This window comes from Mytilinidion resinicola, assembly GCF_010093595.1.
Source record: "Mytilinidion resinicola strain CBS 304.34 unplaced genomic scaffold BDZ99scaffold_2, whole genome shotgun sequence".
NCBI classification, from domain to species: Eukaryota; Fungi; Ascomycota; class Dothideomycetes; order Mytilinidiales; family Mytilinidiaceae; genus Mytilinidion; species Mytilinidion resinicola.
This window is the reverse complement of record NW_022985438.1, coordinates 2,056,252-2,075,071: the sequence shown is the minus strand read 5'-3', so window position 1 is coordinate 2,075,071 and position 18,820 is coordinate 2,056,252. Positions and strand designations below refer to the sequence as shown.

At 53.5% G+C, this 18,820-nt stretch overlaps 6 protein-coding genes across 6 annotated transcripts; 4 read left to right on the top strand and 2 right to left on the bottom strand.

The window, feature by feature from the left end:
- Nucleotides 1-833: 833 nt before the first annotated feature.
- Nucleotides 834-1,497, bottom strand: BDZ99DRAFT_514939 (uncharacterized protein; the record flags this gene model as incomplete). The annotated part of the gene is made up of 2 exons (XM_033724925.1): nucleotides 834-1,429; nucleotides 1,488-1,497. 2 exons carry the CDS (start codon nucleotides 1,495-1,497, stop codon nucleotides 834-836), a joined length of 606 nt encoding a protein of 201 aa, XP_033583309.1.
- Nucleotides 1,498-2,315: 818 nt separating this feature from the next.
- BDZ99DRAFT_407062 (cytochrome P450) lies at nucleotides 2,316-4,782 on the top strand (the record flags this gene model as incomplete). Its single annotated transcript, XM_033716464.1, has 4 exons — nucleotides 2,316-2,439; nucleotides 2,534-2,791; nucleotides 2,846-3,629; nucleotides 3,692-4,782. 4 exons carry the CDS (start codon nucleotides 2,316-2,318, stop codon nucleotides 4,389-4,391), a joined length of 1,866 nt encoding a protein of 621 aa, XP_033583308.1. The 3' UTR covers nucleotides 4,392-4,782.
- A 1,609-nt stretch (nucleotides 4,783-6,391) lies between these two features.
- BDZ99DRAFT_542730 (uncharacterized protein) lies at nucleotides 6,392-8,520 on the top strand (the record flags this gene model as incomplete). The annotated part of the gene is made up of 2 exons (XM_033726767.1): nucleotides 6,392-6,663; nucleotides 6,975-8,520. The coding sequence occupies 2 exons, from the start codon at nucleotides 6,392-6,394 to the stop codon at nucleotides 8,518-8,520; spliced, it is 1,818 nt and encodes a 605-aa protein (XP_033583307.1).
- A 1,811-nt stretch (nucleotides 8,521-10,331) lies between these two features.
- BDZ99DRAFT_566182 (uncharacterized protein) lies at nucleotides 10,332-11,295 on the bottom strand (the record flags this gene model as incomplete). Its single annotated transcript, XM_033727556.1, has 1 exon — nucleotides 10,332-11,295. The coding sequence occupies one exon, from the start codon at nucleotides 11,293-11,295 to the stop codon at nucleotides 10,759-10,761; it is 537 nt and encodes a 178-aa protein (XP_033583306.1). The 3' UTR covers nucleotides 10,332-10,758.
- On the top strand, nucleotides 11,272-14,319 carry BDZ99DRAFT_458219 (glycogen synthase). Its single transcript, XM_033718867.1, has 7 exons — nucleotides 11,272-11,417; nucleotides 11,528-11,688; nucleotides 11,741-11,838; nucleotides 11,890-12,165; nucleotides 12,218-13,580; nucleotides 13,634-13,826; nucleotides 13,880-14,319. The coding sequence occupies exons 2-7, from the start codon at nucleotides 11,619-11,621 to the stop codon at nucleotides 13,980-13,982; spliced, it is 2,103 nt and encodes a 700-aa protein (XP_033583305.1). The 5' UTR covers nucleotides 11,272-11,417; nucleotides 11,528-11,618; the 3' UTR covers nucleotides 13,983-14,319.
- Nucleotides 14,320-15,163: 844 nt separating this feature from the next.
- On the top strand, nucleotides 15,164-18,259 carry BDZ99DRAFT_505799 (high affinity potassium transport protein; the record flags this gene model as incomplete). Its single annotated transcript, XM_033724127.1, has 6 exons — nucleotides 15,164-15,263; nucleotides 15,327-15,447; nucleotides 15,502-15,535; nucleotides 15,600-16,671; nucleotides 16,720-17,168; nucleotides 17,224-18,259. 6 exons carry the CDS (start codon nucleotides 15,164-15,166, stop codon nucleotides 18,049-18,051), a joined length of 2,604 nt encoding a protein of 867 aa, XP_033583304.1. The 3' UTR covers nucleotides 18,052-18,259.
- Between the last annotated feature and the right edge of the window lie 561 nt (nucleotides 18,260-18,820).

The following is an 18,820-nucleotide window of genomic DNA, read 5'->3' as shown; positions in this document are numbered from 1 at the left end:
GGGGTACCATGCAAGGCATTCTGTGGCCCAGACGTTGCATATCGTTGGGCTGAAAGGCATGGCCCAGGACGTGACGGTCGCACAGCAGACGTTTACAGCATACTAGGGTATGGCCCTTGGGGCGGTGGTTTCGCGACAGCGTACAGGTGAACCACAACCAGGTTGGTAGAGGATCGGAAGTGTCGCCGCAACGAGGCAGTGCTGCGTGGCCTCGACGTAATAGCCATGCAGAGTTTGGTAGGTGGTAACTTGGCACAATCAGCGCATCTTCTGGGCACGCTCTTAATGCCTATGCCTAAAAGGCAGGCGCTGTAGATGCACTCCGCGGCTTTGGCGGGACTTCGCGATGACACCCTACTGGAATAATCTTTACGAACCCAAGTTCTCGTGAGTGTTTCGGATTGAGCATCAGCTCTTTGCTAGCAGGGTCTATGGGCGCACACACGGTGGAGGTTTACGAGATGGTTGTCGACGCGACTTGGCTCCCGGGCGTTCTCTATTGACTGCAAGGCGGTAATGTGTGAGCAGATATAGCCCGTCTCCACCGCTGTGCCGTGGCAGTTCACGCCCACCTCGCCGGCTGGTGTCGCTAGATCTTCCCTAGGATGGATGGCGTACTGCAGAGTGAAGGATGCCGGAAGTTTCGTTCCAGGGTCGTGCGACACGTTTGAGGTCCCCAGAGTACGACCGCGGGCTGAGGCTCGCAACGTCGGCTTGCATCCTTGGTAACTCAGTCTATACAGGGCGTCTTGCGCCGACGCTCCGAGATGCTCGCTTGGGCTCACTGCATGCACCCCGTACTCCAGGTGTCGTCGGGGCTTGTCACTCGCATATTACAACGGCAGAGGCGCGCGGTCGGGACGCCGCGACGACAGCATGACGAAAGGCGGTCGCAAAATGGAGACGAAAGGGGCCAGGTAGCGAGTTCGGACATGGAGGCCGGCTCTCCACGCGGTGGATATGAGGTTGGGACTAGGCGCAAGATCTGCGACAATGCTGGGAGGCTCTGGGGTGGCTTTCTCCTTGTGGACAGATGCAGCTAGCTGCCGACGAGCATCGCCGCCAGCCCGAGCGTCGTGGGACGCCGTATCGAAGAAGCTGGAGGTTGGTATCGTGGGATAGCGCGGGACGCCTGGCGCCCAGAATTTAATGTCCGACGCCTGGAAAGCGGAATGGGCACGCCGATGCGCTTGTTGCGCTTGCGCCCGCACACCTGCAGAGGCATTGCTCACACCGGCAGAGGCATTGCTCACGCCGGCAGAGGCATTGCTGATGGCCGCGGTGTGGAGAACCTCCACCGTGACGGCAGGTGCGAGCAGTGAGTGAGCAAGTCGGCACGTGTGCCGTGCCCAGGACGGCCGTTTTGCGTCCTTCACCCCTGGGCGCCAGGACGCCACCAGCCCAGCTCGATGCGCGATAGCCAGGGGCCCTGGTCCGAACGTTGATCAACACCACGTCTGGGCATCAAGCACCGACGACAGCTGCACCCGCGCGCATTCTGCAGCCTCCGACGTCAACCGCTTCGAATCATGATCGCAATGTGCTTGCAGTGCGGTGCGCATCCAGCCAGCCCGCAACAGATGCAGGATCTGGGCTTGCGTCGGCACTTTTGCTGCACCCACTCGCCGCCAGACATCCATCTCTTTGCCTCTGATGTCGTGCGACCACATGCGCCCCGACATCGCGAAGTCCCAGCAGCCATCTTGTCGCTGTGCGGCGGCATGCCACACCACTATCCCTAGTTGCGTGTCCCCGATCCACGCTCTTCCGCGCAGCGCCTGCCCTATTTGCCCGGCCCAGAGATCCTCCACCACCACGTCTTCTCGCTTAGGAGCATCATTCTCAGAATGACCTCTCCCTGAACTCCTTGGACGATCCCTCTCTCCCGGACTTCGGGGAGGGGAACACAGCAGCTGCAGCGCCAACTGTCACAAGAGCGCTGACTGACACTTGCCTTGACAGTGCCTCATGGTCCACTCAGTTGTCAAAGCTGCCATAAACTAGGGCCGTGGCTCGTCTGCGCCGCCGGCCAGGTGCTCAATTGGCGCTTGGATGGCCCAGGAGTGGGTTGTGTCCCGCATGACGCCGGCATCGCGTGGTAGGATGCCTGATATTACTTCACCATGTCCACGGCTGAGTCTAGCGTTCCATCTGCCAGCAGGCCCGGCAATCCGGTATCCCACATTGACCTGTGCTGTTTATAATCATCAGAGCACGCTGCGTGATCGTCGAAAGACGCGTACTCGCTTCCGTTCCTCCTCTTGTCCTGCAAACTCATTGCTATCTTTGCGTGAAGCGAGACCTCATCTCAAACTATGGCTCTCCTGTCTCTCTTCTTGGTCGTCTCCATCCTGTGCGCTGCAACGCTCTGGAAGCGATTTGCAAATCGTCCCCACAAGCGTCTCCCCCCTGGTCTGAAGGAGCTACCAGGTCCCAAAGGTATGATCCTCCAACCCACGTGAAGGCTCTGCAGCGTGACATCGCCGAGGTCGTGCAGTTCTTAGAACATCTTCTTATATTTCTTGAACCTCAGGTTATCCTATCCTAGGCTCTGTGCCGGATGTGCCCGAGAAGAACAGCGCTGTCAAGTTCGCCGAGTGGGCAAAGGAGTACGGCCCAATCTACCAGGTCAACCTCGCTGGCAGCAACCATGTTTGGATATCGTCTGATCAGGTAGCACACGATCTTCTGTCCAAGAAGGGTGCCATCTACTCAGACCGCCCTCACATCCCTGCGCTCATTGATGACAACCGGACCAGTGGCCAGTATCTTCCCCTAACAAGCAAGAATGGTTAGTCAAGGCTGGAACATTCTCTCTAATGTGGACCTTACTAACTTGACATAGGCGCATGGGCACGACAACGTAAATTCGCAAACACCGTGATGCGAGAGTCGGAGAACGCAAAGTTCCACCGTTACCCTGAACTCGAGGCGAAACGCATGCTCGTAGAGTTGATGGAACAACCATCGCAGTATAACCACGCATTGGAGTCGTTCATATCTCGGGTTACATGTCGCTTGGCCTGGGGTCACAGCGAAGCCAACGAGGAGCTGAAACAGAGAGCGCGTGAGCTTCTCATCGGGGTATCGCCTACTGGAGCAATGGGCAACAAGCTCCCGTTCCTCATGTCTCTTCCGGACTGGCTCTCACCACCCAAGGCATGGGAACGACGACGTGCGAAGACTGAGCGGAAATTCTTTGAGATAATGCAGAAGGACGTTGAGCATGACATGAAAGAAAAGAGAGCACCTCAGTCTTGGATGAAGACATTCCTCGAGCATCGAGGAAGCTGGGGGTTCCAGTACGATATGGAAGGCGCGTACTCGGTCGGCATGCATGGTATCGCTGGCGCACTCACCATCGCGGCACCCATGCAAACCTTCTGTCTCGCGATGTGCCACTACCCGCAGTATCTCCCGATGCTCCAGGAAGAGCTCGACAGGGTCTGCGGAGATCGCCCGCCTCGATCGGAGGATCGCGAGAACCTCCCGTTCTTGCGCGCTGTCATCCGGGAATGTCTGCGCTGGCGCCCACCTGTTCCCACCGGCATCCCACATTACCTGATCCAAGACGACTCGTATGCCGGCTACCACATCCCCAAGGGCAGTGTGATGCATCCACTTGAATGGTAAGCAGACGTTGACGTTGGCCTAGAGCTGTCCTCATTGGTCGATCGCTAACCGACGTTAGGGCCATTTCTCGCGACCCCGCTATGTTCCCAGACCCTGAAATCTTCAACCCTCTGCGCTGGGTTAAGCCTGAATTTCCGACTTATCGCGAGCCGCTCTCGCAATATCCCACAGTGATTAACTGCACGCAGTTTGGGTATGGCCGCAGGGTGTGCCAAGGTCAGGGTGTCGCAGACGAGGACATGTTGATCGGGATTGGATCTATCGCCTGGTTATTCAACATTGCGAAAAAAAGCGAAAATAACAGTGACGAAGCCTGCAGCGACTCTGGCTACGACTCACAGTCCGAAGCCGAAGAACTTGACGAGAAATATGGTCTCCGACGCCACCACGCAAATGCGACTATCTCCGCCGAAGAGTTGAACGCTGGTCTGGAAAAGTCGGAAGCGACTGAAGAGCTTTTCTATCCGGGTGCCTGGCCGGCTGCAGATATCGCAGAAGACGAGGCGCATATGGAAAAGGTTCGCGTCAAGACCAAGAAGTCTAGCCAAGATCTTGATCCAACACTTGACTACACAACACTGCTCATAGCAAAGCCGGTACCATTCGAATTTGACTTGAGTGTCCGCACAAGATATCTAGCAGAGAAGGCTCGCTCTCTTTTCGAAGAGGAGCGGGCGAAGGGTGCTTACTCAAGTAGCAGAGCCTACTGGGGTGAGAGCCAAGGCCAAGGCAAAGAACTAGGCTGGGGAAAGGTGTAAGAGCAGCCGTGGGCTTCTTGGAAGTTTGGGAGAGAACTGCAGCAGCTGGCGGCATATCTCTTACGCATCTCATGATGAGAATGCGGGCTTCAGACTGAGGTAAACTTGATACTCCCACTTGTCCGCAGGCAGACTTTAGGCTAGCGTGTTGGAGCTGGAGCGGATTCGATCAACTATTGGAAGGATATGTGAACCGCGAGGACCCTAACTTTAATGCCTTATGCCTTTCTTTTACCTATCTTAAACATATACCAGATTGTCTATCTCTACTACTCGTATCTAATTACCGCTTGATAAATCGCTTGTCGGGCTTCATCCTTAGAATACTTGTTATTTCATGGCACTACTATTTCAGCCATCCAACATTATGGGGATAAATCAAACTCCGGACTGTCAGACAAGCCGGACTCGAAGTTCTACAGCTGGCTGATCGTGACGTTACTGTACCGGGGACAGAGCCACAACCGAAGCCACAGCCGTTGTGCATGACGGGGGGCCTGGCCGCAGGTGAGACATTCTTCCCCGCACCGAGGTGAATAGCGAGAGGACTGTACCACGGGCTCGGAAACGCCATTTTGATCTCGGATCTTCCCGCCTGGAAGACATGGCCTCGCCAACGTTGACTATCTGGCCCCGTGGGTGCCTTGTTTCGTCGCTGCCGGGAGAACATGGCTGATGTTTTAGGCATGTGGACCATGTGACTTAGGCGGCCCGTTCAGCCCCTTTCAGACCCCACGCTGACTAACATAGGTCTTAGTGATGAACTGACGTGCCAAGTGATGAGTCGGTATGTTGCTAGAGTATATGGTAAGGTATTATGGAAGTGCTTTGTTGACACACAGGACGCAACCTATGCGGATTAGTTGGCCTCCACATTCTCCGATGGCAGGATTTTGAACCTTTTCTCCTGCTCGGGACGATTGTGTGTAGGTGCCAATGAGTTTTGAGCGAGTCTTTGTACTGAAAAGTTGTAGAGTTTCGAGTACATACAGATATTTCCGTACTTAAAATTTGGGTTCCAAGTTGGGGCCAAGAGCATGAAGTTGAAAATCAGATTTGTGACAAAGAAATACGGAAAGCAATTGGAAATCCGACTTGTTTCCGAGTATTTTGTTCAGAGATGGAAAACTGGACCAAGTCTCTGATATCCTTCATGTCCAAAGCTTTACCACGGGGCTTTCAATTAGAGCTAAGGCGTTGTTATGGATTGTTCATTCTCAGCTAGTGTTGTCTTTAGTGCAAAGCCTGATGATAAGATAACGGGGAGGGAAGACAGATCACAAAATCCTCGAAATCTGTCCCGTGTGACAGAAGTAGTCCGCAGGGGATTGTGATCCTTCACCCCGCAGTGGACGTCTAAATTCAGGAGAGTTGGTGATTATCGTGACACATATACGGTATATTATGTGCCTGCCCTCGTCAGACAGACGGTTCTAGGGACCCTAGTAGCCTGTCCCGAGAGCGAGATGAGATATGCTTCTTCGTGGAGGTAGTGGCTTCGCCTAGTCGAGTGTGATTCCATGAATTAGGATATGACAGAGGTCTGCGGACAATGTCTATCAGCGGTAAGGGCAGCTCTGAGCCCATCATCCAAATCGGCATTGCCCAATATTGTCTGCTCCTGTCCGATAATGCATGCGAGCGAGGTGTCGTGTTGTACAGCGTCGTACAAGCGCATGAAGATGCTAGGGCGGACCTTAGAAAAGGCCCCTCGTCCGCTGCTGCTCTCCCAAAAGCTCATACACCACCGTGCCAACGGTTACAGCACGACTTTCCCCGGGTTCTCCTGTCTGCCTGCGAAAGGTGAACACTGCCTAAGTTCCTGTCACCAGAAGCTCCTGGCGATTGAGGCTGTGGAGTCGTTCACCGGCTGAGTTGGCCCGTGCGAACCTCCCACGTTATCTATCACCCGCGCCAACACCTTGCTTCTGCGACACCACACTCCGACGCTTCATCATCCTTTTCGCGATCCCGTGAGATTAGTTCAACAGGTGCCGGGTATGGCCTCCGCCGCGCCCCAGGAGCTGAAGGCTACGGAGCTGTACAACAGGCTCCAGAACGAGCAACAGGTTGTCAAAGACTTTTGGGTCCACATCGACTCGTCATCGCCCTTGGAGAAGTATCCGGCCAAACAGCACGCACAGAGGGTGGCCCAGAAACTCAAAGCCTCGAAAGGGCTTATCTACCTTCCGGGTGCGCCGACGGAGTATGAGGAGGATAGCGACCAGCCAAAGCCTTTCCGGCAGCGGAGGTACTTCTACTATCTAAGCGGGTGAGTTCAAACATTATATTCCTCATGTGCCAGTTCTTGCAAGCTTTACACATGTCCATCCCTCGTGAAGCTGCTTTCTTATGTCTATCACTCCAACGTTTTTGGAGGTAGCCCAGCCTTGTCGCGTCTGCCGAATTAGAGTGATCAAAATCTTTCCTACCTCCTATCTTCACCTCGTTCTAGTTTCCTTAACGCACAAGCACTTTACGTTACGATAGAGATGCTCTCAATAATGCATATCATTTCATATTCCGGGGTTATCTTTTCCCTCACTCTATCATAATATTTTTGACGTTACTGACGAGTTCCAGCGTCAACGAAACAGACTGTCATCTTGCGTATGACATAAATGAGGACACTCTCACACTCTTCATTCCGAAGATCGACCCAACAACCGTCATCTGGAACGGCCGCGGATCTACCCGAGCGGAAGCTTTCGACAAGTATGACGTAGACGAAGTCCATTTTACGACTTCAGTCTCGAACTTTGTCAAAGCCTGGCCGCTTAGCCACGAGGGCGACATATACATCCTTCATCCGGACCAAGCTGCCATACCGGGCCAAGAGAAGCATCCGCGTGTGGATCATGAGAAGCTGCAGCTGGCTATCAATTCCGCCCGGATGATCAAAGACTCCCACGAAATCGGTCTAATCCGCAAAGCTAACGAGATAACGGCCAAAGCACATCGCGAAGTACTTCTCAACATTCTGAAATTCAAGAATGAATCTCAGGTTGAAGCTATATTCCTCGACGCCTGTGTCGCTGAAGGGGCTAAGCATCAGGCATACGAAGTGATCGCGGCATCGGGCGTCAATGCAAGCACCCTGCACTACATTAAGAACGATGAACCGCTCAAAGGCCGACAGATGATGTGCTTGGATGCAGGCTGTGAGTGGGAGTGCTACGCGAGTGATGTCACCAGATCATTCCCGTTGTCAGGATCTTGGCCATCTAAAGAGGCAAAGCAAATCTACGACTTGGTACAGACAATGCAGAATTGCTGCATCAAGCGACTAGCCCCCAGAGTTCGGTATTTGGATCTGCACATCCTCGCCCATCAAATCGCAATCGGTGGCTTGTTGGCCCTGGGAATCCTCCACAATGGTTCACCCGAAGAAATCTACCGCGCCGGCACCTCGAGAGCGTTCTTTCCTCACGGTCTGGGCCACCATATTGGTCTTGAAGTCCACGACATAGGCCAACGGGAGCTAATGTCGTTATCGGAGGACGAAATTTTCGATTCCAGTAATGCTCAAGCAAGCTCCAAATACTCCCCCAACTATCATCTCCCGGTCTTTAACTCTGGACTCTGCTTGTCACCAACGGATCCCCAGAGTCCCGCTCTGGAAGAGGGTATGATAGTCACTGTGGAGCCTGGAATCTATTTCTCGCTATACGCACTCGAAACTCTTTACCTCCCATCGCCAGTCCATTCCAAGTACATCAATAAAGATGTACTTTCGAGATACATACCCGTCGGCGGTGTGCGGATTGAGGACGACATTCTCATAACAGCAAGGGGATATCAGAACTTGACAACTGCTCCAAAGGGTGAAGAGATGCTGAACATCATCAAGAGTGAAGCAAAACGCAATGCTCCAGAGAAAGATGCTTCCATCACCACGACTGCTCCTGTGGGCCGTTTTGGAAAGTCTTCCTTGGAAACATTCGTCGAGCCCTCACAGCCTTCGCCTCTGATGCAGAAGCCAGCGCCACGCATGAGAGGGACTGATGCCTGTCGCTATTGCAGAACTCGGAAGGTAGGAAACACCATGATCTTGTGGACTTCTAATGACTTATTAGAACATTTACTAATTTCTACAGTTACGATGCTCTCCCCCAGCAATACCCGATGATCGGAACCGCTGCCATTGCTGCGTCAGATTTGGCCAGGAAGAATGCAAAAAGCTAACCAAAACACGCAAATTGGCACCAGCCGAAGCTCCTCAAGCTACTGAGGACTTGGAATGGTGTACAGGTCCCACGCTTTTTGCCGACTTCCAGGTTCCTGCGACTGCTCATTTCAGGCCACAAACCACTGCTCCGGCTGAGCAGCCAGAGTTGTTGTCACTCCCTTCACACATGCAAGAGCAGATGCATGAAGCTAAGCCGTTGTCACTGATGAAACAACACTCGGCCATGGAACCGCGCATTGCTCGTCTTTTAGGTTCCCAGAAGCCCGCCTCAAGTTGGGAGGAGAGTATTCCGTCGGCACATCCCAGCAACCAGCCCTGGGATGGGATGGATGCTCTCGGCTTCGCTGCAGATCAAATTGCAGACATCGCGCAGACACCACCTCAAGTTCCCCGGAAGCCACTTGCTTATCGCCACAGTGTGCCATGCTTCACCGAGACACCGGACATGAAATCTGCTCGTGCAGCTGGTGGAACATCACACGAGGCGTCTGACACGGCTGTTCCACTGAGCGATTCGCCTTCTCCATTACGATCACGAGCATCTCCGTCCCGTCAGAGCTTAGGGTTGCTCCCTGGTCAGAAGACGCCGATGATCGGACAGGAACGACTCTCCAAAGTCCGAGATCATTTCATTCGGCCACAGGATGTACCTGAAACATGGGGAAACATGAGGACTCGAATGAACCAAGACCCGCCCGCTGTCCCCCAGTGGGTGTGCTCAGAGTTAGAGCAGCTTCTCCAAGCATATCCCAGCTCGAATATTGCTTCTGTCATGGTGTTCTCGGCAATCGATGCTAAGTCTTCGGTAGTGTTGCAGCTCAAGCCAGACCTCCCGGCCCCTACTCATCCAGGCGTGCTCTACACATATTTGCCCCGCATTCGCTGCGTTGACTGCCCAGGAAAGCTCTACACGCCTCCTATGGCGAACTTTGAAATACATCTCAAGAACCGCTTCCACAAGGCCGCAGTAGCAAAGAAGTGGAAAGCTGGATTGTAACTGCGAATGAAGTAACAGGGGATTATCGGGTTATCCAGGCGACCCAGGAGAAATAGGTTAGAGAAGCCAACAACTCTGTGCTTCTTGCTTTCAGACTAGTTCGTATTAATGACGGTAATGATGGCATTTCCCCTCGGTCAATTCCATGGCGTTATCGCGAAAGCCACCCGCAGGTATATATAGGGTATCCACAAATTAACCTTCTTGGTGGCATATATATTCCAATTGCAAGTGAGGACTGTTCTTCCCAGCCAGAATATACTGGATTGCTTCTACAAGTTTACTCTCAAAGTCATTCCCGTCAATTATTCCCATCACGATGATATGCGTGGTACATAGATGGAGCACATGCAATAGCGGATTTCATGGTACTTGGCTATAAGACCAGGCACGTGGATATGCTGTCTACTTGAGTACCTCCTTGGAAGTTGAACACTATTGCGAAGAGTAGTCTTGTAGCTAGGAAGCTCGCGAGGTAAGAGGCAGCTCAGCTGCCCTTTGAAAATTGGATGCGGGTAACCCCAAGCAGTGATTCTTGAGCCTCCTTGTGTGTAGGATCTCTGAGTCTCTATCGAACCTGTACGTGCACACAGATCAAGATTCTCCCACTGTAGATCTGCCGGCACAACTCGGAAGGTTCCAAGGCTCGGACCTGCCTGAATGCCTGGACGCTAAGGCACGTGGACGATAAGCGTGCATGGCGCGGATGGTGTGATGAAGGGGAATGTGCTGTTGAAGGGGAAGGTATGGTCTTCAAGAGTGTAAGTTTGCTTTGGTGTGTTCTCCTTCGTTTATACTTCGTATTGGACTTATCCTCTTAGCTTGAGACTAGTTAGCAAGCCCAATTACTTCGTAATGCAAGAGCTGGACGTGGTGCTGACAGAAGCGAACGTTGGCTGCAGGCCGGTGACTGGCTGCATAGACGACCAGCCACCTGCACGTTCACGCCAGGATGTCCCGCCATGTGGGCCCTTGAGGCAAGCCGTGGTTCTGGAGAACTGAACAGCGGCTGGTTACGCGGGCAGAATACAAAGGGTCTGCTGACATGCCGATGGGGGTCGAGCCTGGGAAGACTGCGATGGCTCGGGACCGCCGCAAGCCATGGTTCGGGCGCATTCCATGGGCTGGAGTGGAGAGGAGGTGAGAGGAGGCGAGAGGGGCCCGGTTGCGCTGGGAAGCTATCAATGTGCATGTGGTACTACCACCCCGCACTCGGCGGCGAGAGGGCAGCGATCGCGGGCGGGCATGACGCATGGCCACGGTGATTCTCGAGAGGATTGTCGGCGCGAGGGAGGCAAGTTGGTGGTCTGAGGTGGTGGCATCGTCGCCCTCGCCGGCGTTGGCCCAGCAATCGTCGCTATCGGGTGCGAGATGAGGGCCACGGGTCCTTCAGACCATCGCGGGCTGCCGAACAACTTCAGGCTCCCCAGATCGGGCCGTGGCCGCGGCTGCGAGGCGGGCACGCGGGGTGAAGCAGTTGGCGGCACACGCGGGCCTTGGGCGGTGGTGTGCATGTCTCCGCGAATAGCCCTGTGGCCCTGTCCTGTCGCCCCGTCCTTGGCCCTTTCTCCAGGTGGAGTCTGCAAAGCTGCCCAGGCCGATGAAGTCATCCGTGCAGGGATCAGCTCGGGGCTCGCGCTAGTCTGCCCGGGCTTCTCACTGCGCTGCTCAATCTCCACCACAAATGGCGGCTCCTCCACGGCGAAGCACAGTTCCATCCTCGACACTGCCTTGCCCAGCACCGCCGCCCTCCATTTCTTCCTAGATAGATTCTCTCGTGAGACGCACGGCACTGCGGCGCATCAATTGCCCTGCCTGCAAGCCCCGTCCGACGTTTGCCGTAAGTGATCTCTCCACCCGACCTGCAGAGAACAAGTGCGTAGCTTCCTCAAGCAAGCTCCGCCGGCGGCCCAAGAACCTCTGAGCGCCAGCTGACCGCTATAAATGCAGCTCCGTGACGTTGCGGCAACGCCTCTAGAAATCCTCACCCTTCAATTCCTTTCACGCCTTCTGTTGAGCTTGGACGCTCCCGTTCAACACAATGGCCGACCCCGTGCGCGATGTCAACAATCACGTTCTTTTTGAAATTGCAACCGAAGTTGCCAATCGAGGTACCCATTCCGGCAGCGTCCTCCCAGACGCCCTTTCACTGACGCTCCTCAGTCGGTGGCATCTACTCGGTCCTGAAGTCGAAAGCTCAGGTCACCACCGCCGAGTATGGCTCGTCGTACACGCTCCTTGGACCGCTCAACCGCAACTCAGTACGTTGAGTAGCATTTTACACGTACATTCACAGCTCACATCACCCCTAGGCTGCAGTTGAGGTGGAAGAGATCACGCCACACGATCCTGCATTGGTCGAGACAATCAAGTCGATGAACGAGCGCGGAATCCAAACATTATACGGTAGATGGCTGATTGATGGCGCCCCACGAGTGCTACTATTTGATACTGCAACTGCCTACGGCTATCTTGATGAGTGGAAGGGCGATCTTTGGGCGTCAGCTGGCATTCCTTCGCCCCCGGGCGATGCGGAGACGAACGAGGCCATTGTGTTTGGCTATCTGATTGCCTGGTTCTTGGGAGAGGTATGCGTGTTTGATGGCGGCTACTTTGTTCTGGGTTGCTAATCTCCTCCAGTATGTTTTCCACGAGAAGAAAAGGGCAGTTATTGCGCAATTCCACGAATGGTTGGCGGGTGTCGCCCTACCTCTCTGCAAGAAGCGACGCATCGATGTCACCACCATCTTCACGACCCATGCGACCCTTCTCGGACGCTATCTCTGCGCCGGGTCAGTCGACTTCTACAACAACCTCCAATACTTTGACGTGGATGCCGAAGCCGGCAAGCGTGGTATCTACCACCGGTACTGCATTGAACGAGCAGCTGCGCACGCCGCCGACGTCTTCACGACCGTCTCTCATATCACTGCCTACGAGAGCGAACATCTGCTGAAGAGGAAGCCAGACGGCGTTCTACCTAACGGTCTCAATGTCAAGAAATTCTCAGCTACCCACGAGTTCCAGAATCTCCATCAGCAGGCCAAAGTCAAGATCAACGACTTTGTACGCGGTCATTTCTACGGGCACAACGACTTCGATCCGGAAAACACGTTATACTTCTTCACTGCCGGACGCTACGAATACCGGAATAAAGGTGTTGACATGTTCATTGAGTCGCTTGCTCGTCTGAACCACAGGATGAAGAGCTCAGGCTCAACCATGACCGTGGTCGCTTTTATCATCATGCCCGCGCAAACGCAGTCATTGACAGTCGAGGCTCTGAAGGGCCAAGCAGTCATCAAATCCCTCCATGACACGATTAAAATCATCGAACAGAATGTTGGCAAGAAGTTGTTCGAACGATCTATTGCTTGGCACGAAGGCTCGGTGCTCCCAGAAGACAAGGATCTGATTTCTCCCGCAGACAAGATCATGCTCCGTCGTCGGTTGTTTGCTATGAAGCGACATAATCTCCCTCCGATCGTCACACACAACATGGTAAACGACGCAGAGGACCCAGTGTTGAATCAAATCCGTCGCTGCCAACTTTTCAACCACCCGTCGGACAGAGTCAAGGTCGTCTTCCACCCCGAGTTCTTGAACTCGTCCAATCCCGTGTTGCCAATGGATTACGATGATTTTGTGCGCGGAACGCATCTAGGTGTTTTCTCATCCTACTATGAGCCTTGGGGATACACTCCAGCCGAATGCACCGTAATGGGTGTCCCTAGTATCACAACGAACCTGTCTGGGTTTGGATGCTATATGGAGGAGTTGATCGAGAACGCGCAGGACTACGGTATCTACATTGTGGACCGGAGAATGAAAGGTGTCGACGATTCGGTCAACCAACTGTCAGAATACATGTTCGACTTCACCAAGAAGAGCAAGCGACAGCGTATCAATCAGCGCAACAGAACGGAGCGCCTGAGCGACCTGCTTGATTGGAAGCGTATGGGCATGGAGTATGTCAAGGCGCGGCAATTAGCGCTAAGGAGGGGTAAGTTCTTTGTTTATCGTCCACGAGGTTGGCGCCACTAACTCTACGAATAGCATACCCTGCCGCATTCGAAGAGGGTGAAGAGCCTGATTTCTTCGGGTCGACCGAGGTCAAGATCTCGCGGCCGCTGTCGGAGCCTGGTTCGCCACGTGACCGCTCCGGAATGATGACTCCGGGTGACTTCGCGTCGATCCAAGAAGGCCGCGAGGGTCTCAGCACAGAAGATTACATAGCCTGGAAGCTACCGTAAGTTCGGCATCAATAACGCTAGTATATTATTAGGTCCTAACTATTTGCAGGGAAGAGGAAGACCCAGAGGACTACCCGTTCCCGTTGACTCTCAAGCTGAAGAAGCCAGGAGGGTCTGGCGCCGTGTCGCCAGCGGTCAACGGCACCGGCTGATCAGTGGGGTTCTGAGGTTCTGGGGTTTGGTAGCTAGTATACAAAGGTTCTAAATTGCATTCTTCAGAGGGACGAGGTAGTACAAAGGTGGTGACAGTGGCCACGTCGATCTGAGGCAGTTTTCCCTTAGGAGCTAGTCATTGCTTCGAATATGTATAGTGTGTATCGTGCTGCATCTTGAGATTTTTCGGTTCGGTTTCTTTTCTCTGTACCCTACATTTTCCCGGCATGCTTTCTGCGCGGCACGAGTTCATCTGGATGGAGTTGCATACTTGCTTCAATACCAATCGCTTGCCCGTGTGTTCGATTGGCCCGACTGTGTGAAACGAAACGCGTTCCTGGGACAGTATTGCGCGATCTAGATGGTGAATCTGACATGTGATGGAATCGCAAACAAGCAATTCCAGCATTCTCCTAATCCCACGGCACGGTTCGGGACACGACCGAATCCGTCCCGCTGGCCGCTGTGGACGCCGCGCCCCTTTTAAATCTCTGACCGCTAAACAGACCATGTCTCACGAGCATTTGGTGTTTTGGACGCGACTGGAGAGCAAGGAGATCCGAGCCATCCCGGCGATGCAAGGCCGGGCCTGCATGTCGCCGAAGATAGAGCACTGAACGTCCTAAGCGGCGTCGGGAGCTGGCTGCCCAATGTGTATATCTGACTTCGGCGCTGACGTGTAACATCTGGGAGATGCAGCAACAGCAGAGCCCTATAATAGGAGGTGGAGAAAGAAGGAATGTGTGGCTGTGTGGCTGAGCGCGACTCGGCCATGATGCTGTTCTGGCCCGGTTCTCCACCCAGGTACTACCACGTACTTATCACCGTATTCCCAATTCTCCGTCAGGACTCGCCGCCCGCTGCTGCCGTTTTGCCTCTCTCGACATTCACCGCAGTTAGAGCATGTACATTCATCAGCACTCGATACCTCGCCATAGGGCTCCCGACGCCGTTCGCTGACATTTGGCAATGACCATTTCCCAATAACACCGCCTCCACCGCACTCTCGTGCTCGGCACACCACGGAACCTCATCCTAGCCAACACTCTCTTCCTTCACCACCTTCAATTGTACCTACATTTCTACTTGACCGCGCCTCGTGGTCGTTGTTGGACTGTGTTCCGCCCATCCCTCGCCACCTCGACCACCACCACCGGACGAGCTCTCGCACCCGATCACAATGTTTGGGCCATGGATGGCGTTATGGGCGTGGCTCAAAGGGATCTTTCCTAACCAGAAGTCCTTTTCGAAGCCCCATTTCAACTTTATTACAATTCATTGTAGGTGATCCGAAGCTATGACCCTATACGAACAGTTCTAGGCGCTAATTATACCATCTCTAGATATTTACTTGATCTCCCTGTCACTCATTGGCTCCGTCATGCTCTATCCCGCCGGCGGAATGGCTTATATCGACGCTCTCCTCTTCGCAAGTGGCTCATGCACTCAGAGCGGGTTGAACCCGTATGTAACACTCTTTGCTAGAGCTCCTATAACGCGTTGCTAAGTAGCTTTTAGGCTTGACATAAACACATTGAATACATATCAACAGGTAAGATTAAATGAATAGCCTGGTTTCTCTGCGGCGACATTGCAACATACTGACATGTTCACAGGTTGTCATTTTCTTCCTAGCCTGCATCTGCAACCCCATATTCATCAATACCTTTGTCGTCTTCGTCCGTCTCTATTGGTTCGAGAAGAGGTTCCAACACGTAGTACACGAGGCTATGACCTTCCGACACACCAGGACAAAATCGCGGTCGAAAAGCCAGGCAAAGGGCGAACAAGATGCTGGTAGGGAAGAGGCTGGAGTTGGAGCCCGTGAAATCAGGGTTCTTCGAGCTTCAGATGGGCATGCTCAGGGCAGAAAGATCGACGAGCAGGTTGATGGATTTCGAAAAGTCTTCGACGAGGAGGAGGAGAAAGGGGAGTCTTCCAACGGAGGGTCGTCCAGCGGGCAAGACAATCTGGTGGGATCGGCAGATGATATCCCATTTGGCAAACACGAGAATGCGTCTGCGACTGAAATCCACTCCCCTTCCACATTCCACCGCGACATAGTCTTCGCGGACGAGCTTAATCCGAGGGAAAGACCAAGTCATTTCAGATCTCTTTCCGGCTTGGAGCGGATACCGGAGCAGCGAAGCAAGGAGCAGAACATTGCTTTTGTGGAGAATCAACGGAATCCGAGAGACAAAGGGACACTTCGTATCCCCGGACCTCGAGATTTCGACCGAGGAGACCTTCCGCAACACCTCAACGATGAAGAAGCTGCCCTCGACAAACAAATTTCGAACGATCAGCCGCATGGCGTGAGGCGGTCTTTATCGAGGCCACCGGAGGAGTTGAACGCTGATGACCACCCCATCAAGCAGAATATCACTATTAACGAACCAGATCACCCACGCCGGCCTGGTACTGGGATATCGTCGTTGAACTTCAACAAACGCAGCGCAACCACGGGTGAAGAGAGCACAGTCATGACTCTCCGCCAACGAGCTCGCTCGAGAACGTTCGGCAGCTTTATGTCGAAGACCGAGGAAGAAAGAGATCCAATGCCGTATTTGAGCTGGACTCCCACTATTGGCCGAAATTCTGCTTTCGTGGACTTGACTGAGGAGCAAAGAGAGGAATTGGGCGGCATCGAGTACCGTGCGCTCAAACTCCTAGCTCTCATTCTTGTTGGTGAGTGCCATGCATTTCCTGGATTTCTCGCCGAGCTAACACTCATAGTCTATTATGTTGGCTTCCATCTTCTGGGTATGATCTGTCTCTTGCCATGGGTAGTACGAGAGAAGAAATACTCTGGTATTATCAACGCCGATGGACAAAACCCGGTCTGGTGGGGCTTCTTTACGCCTGCGTCGATGTTCAACGACCTTGGCTTCACCCTCACTCCTGATTCGATGGTATCATTCGGGCAAGCAGTCTTCCCCATGTTGCTTGGGACCTTTTTAATTATCATTGGCAACACTGGTTTCCCTTGCATGCTTCGCTTTGTTATCTGGATCGTACAGAAGTGTGTCCCCATGGGCAGTGCGGTATGGGAGGAATTGAGGTTTCTCTTGGACCATCCCAGGCGATGCTTCACCCTCCTATTTCCAAGTAGTGCGAATTGGTGGCTGTTCTGGATCTTGGTGTTGCTGAACGTTATCGACCTCGTCTTCTTCATCATTCTCGATGTAAGTTTTGTCGACTCCGCCTACTTTTACTTGGGAATTACTAACTAGCTAATAGCTTAATGACCCTACCGTCACTTCGCTTCCAGGTGGCTATCGGTTCCTTGATGGCCTCTTCCAAGCTGCTTCCACGCGTACCGCCGGCTTCTCTGTCGTTAATCTCGCTGACCTGCACCCGGCCATCCAGGTCTCGTACCTCATTATGATGTACATATCCGTTTTCCCCATCGCCATCAGTATGCGTCAAACAAACGTCTACGAAGAGAAATCCCTCGGCGTCTGGTCTCAAGCTGACGAAGAAGACGACCAGCCGAACAGCTACCTCAGTGCCCATCTCCGCCGTCAACTCTCCTTCGATCTCTGGTTCGTCTTCCTCGGCTTCTTCCTCATCGCCATCATCGAAGGCGGTCGCCTCGAAAACACAGACGACTACGCCTTCACCCTCTTCTCCGTCCTCTTTGAAATCGTCTCTGCCTACGGCACCGTCGGCCTTTCCCTCGGCTACCCGGGCGTCAACACCTCCTTCTGCGGCCAATTCCGCGCGCTTTCAAAACTTATCATTGTCGCCATGCAGATCCGTGGCAGGCATCGTGGTCTCCCCTACGCTCTTGACCGCGCGATCCTGCTACCGAGCGAGAGCCTGCACAAGAAGGAAGACCAGGATGCGATGAGACGCGCACGTCGGGGCAGCCACGCTAGCGAGGCGCCGGATCGTGAGGGCCTCTACACCAATGGTCCTACGCCTTCCGGGAGAAGGGGCAGCACGTACTCCGCGCACGATGGGGCCAGCGTGAGCGGCGGGCGGGAGAGGCCGCACGGGCTTAGCCGGTTGCTGAGCCAGGCGTTGAGCGCCAGCCCGACGATACAGAGGGAGAAACATGCCTGATTTTCGGTGTCAGGCATAGTTTTATTGTTATTTTGACGCGTCCTAGCGCGTTTGAAAACGTTTCTCTTTGTTGAATGGAATGGGTTGGGTGCTGAGTTTTTTGGCGTTTCTTCATACATATATAAAATGGCGGGTTGGTATGCTGTGTCTCTTTACTGAGGGGTTTGAGCGATGGGATCGGGATAGAATTTTGAGGGGGTTTTGCGATTTTTGTATTTGATACCTTGTGGGCCTGTCTCTCTGTCTCTGTGAATTGTGTTTATGGTGGGATGGAAGGCTACGTATATATTGCATCCTGTTGGATTGAGATGGGAGTGAAGATAATGTGATATATGTCACGTGATTATGATAGATAGCACATGTCTTGCGTTAGTAAGCGGAAGTTTCTTCGATTGAGGGGGGTATAAAAGGGTGGGCGACGTCGGTTTGGTTCTCCAAGGAGGGAGATCTTGCTCTTCCAGCTTGATCAAACATGGGTCGATTTGGTGCTATGGTGTGATTCGGACCTGGGCATCAACAGCGAGCACATCGGGAGTAACATGGCCCCTGTGCTGGAGGAGTCAACTCGGTGCTTGCGACAGACACATGGGAGCGGGCGGCGTGGGTACCTCCCCAGCATTGGTGCCGAGCAGCTCTATCACGTTTTGACGAAAGCTTAGCGGGGGAGTGTATGTATGAATAACAGAAGACCCAGCAACCGAACTGCATGGCGGAAAACGGCCTGGAACTAACAGATAGCGATACGACGTTTTACGTAGGGAAGGGCCTC

What these genes read in the sequence shown, in the direction of transcription:
- BDZ99DRAFT_458219 (XM_033718867.1), top strand. Translation starts at nt 11,619, where the DNA reads ATGGCCGACCCCGTGCGCGATGTCAACAATCACGTTCTTTTTGAAATT. An exon ending in GACCGCTCAACCGCAACTCA is followed by an intron (nt 11,839 to 11,889) that starts GTACGTTGAGTA and finishes CATCACCCCTAG; the next exon opens with GCTGCAGTTGAGGTGGAAGA. An exon ending in GCAATTAGCGCTAAGGAGGG is followed by an intron (nt 13,581 to 13,633) that starts GTAAGTTCTTTG and finishes CTCTACGAATAG; the next exon opens with CATACCCTGCCGCATTCGAA.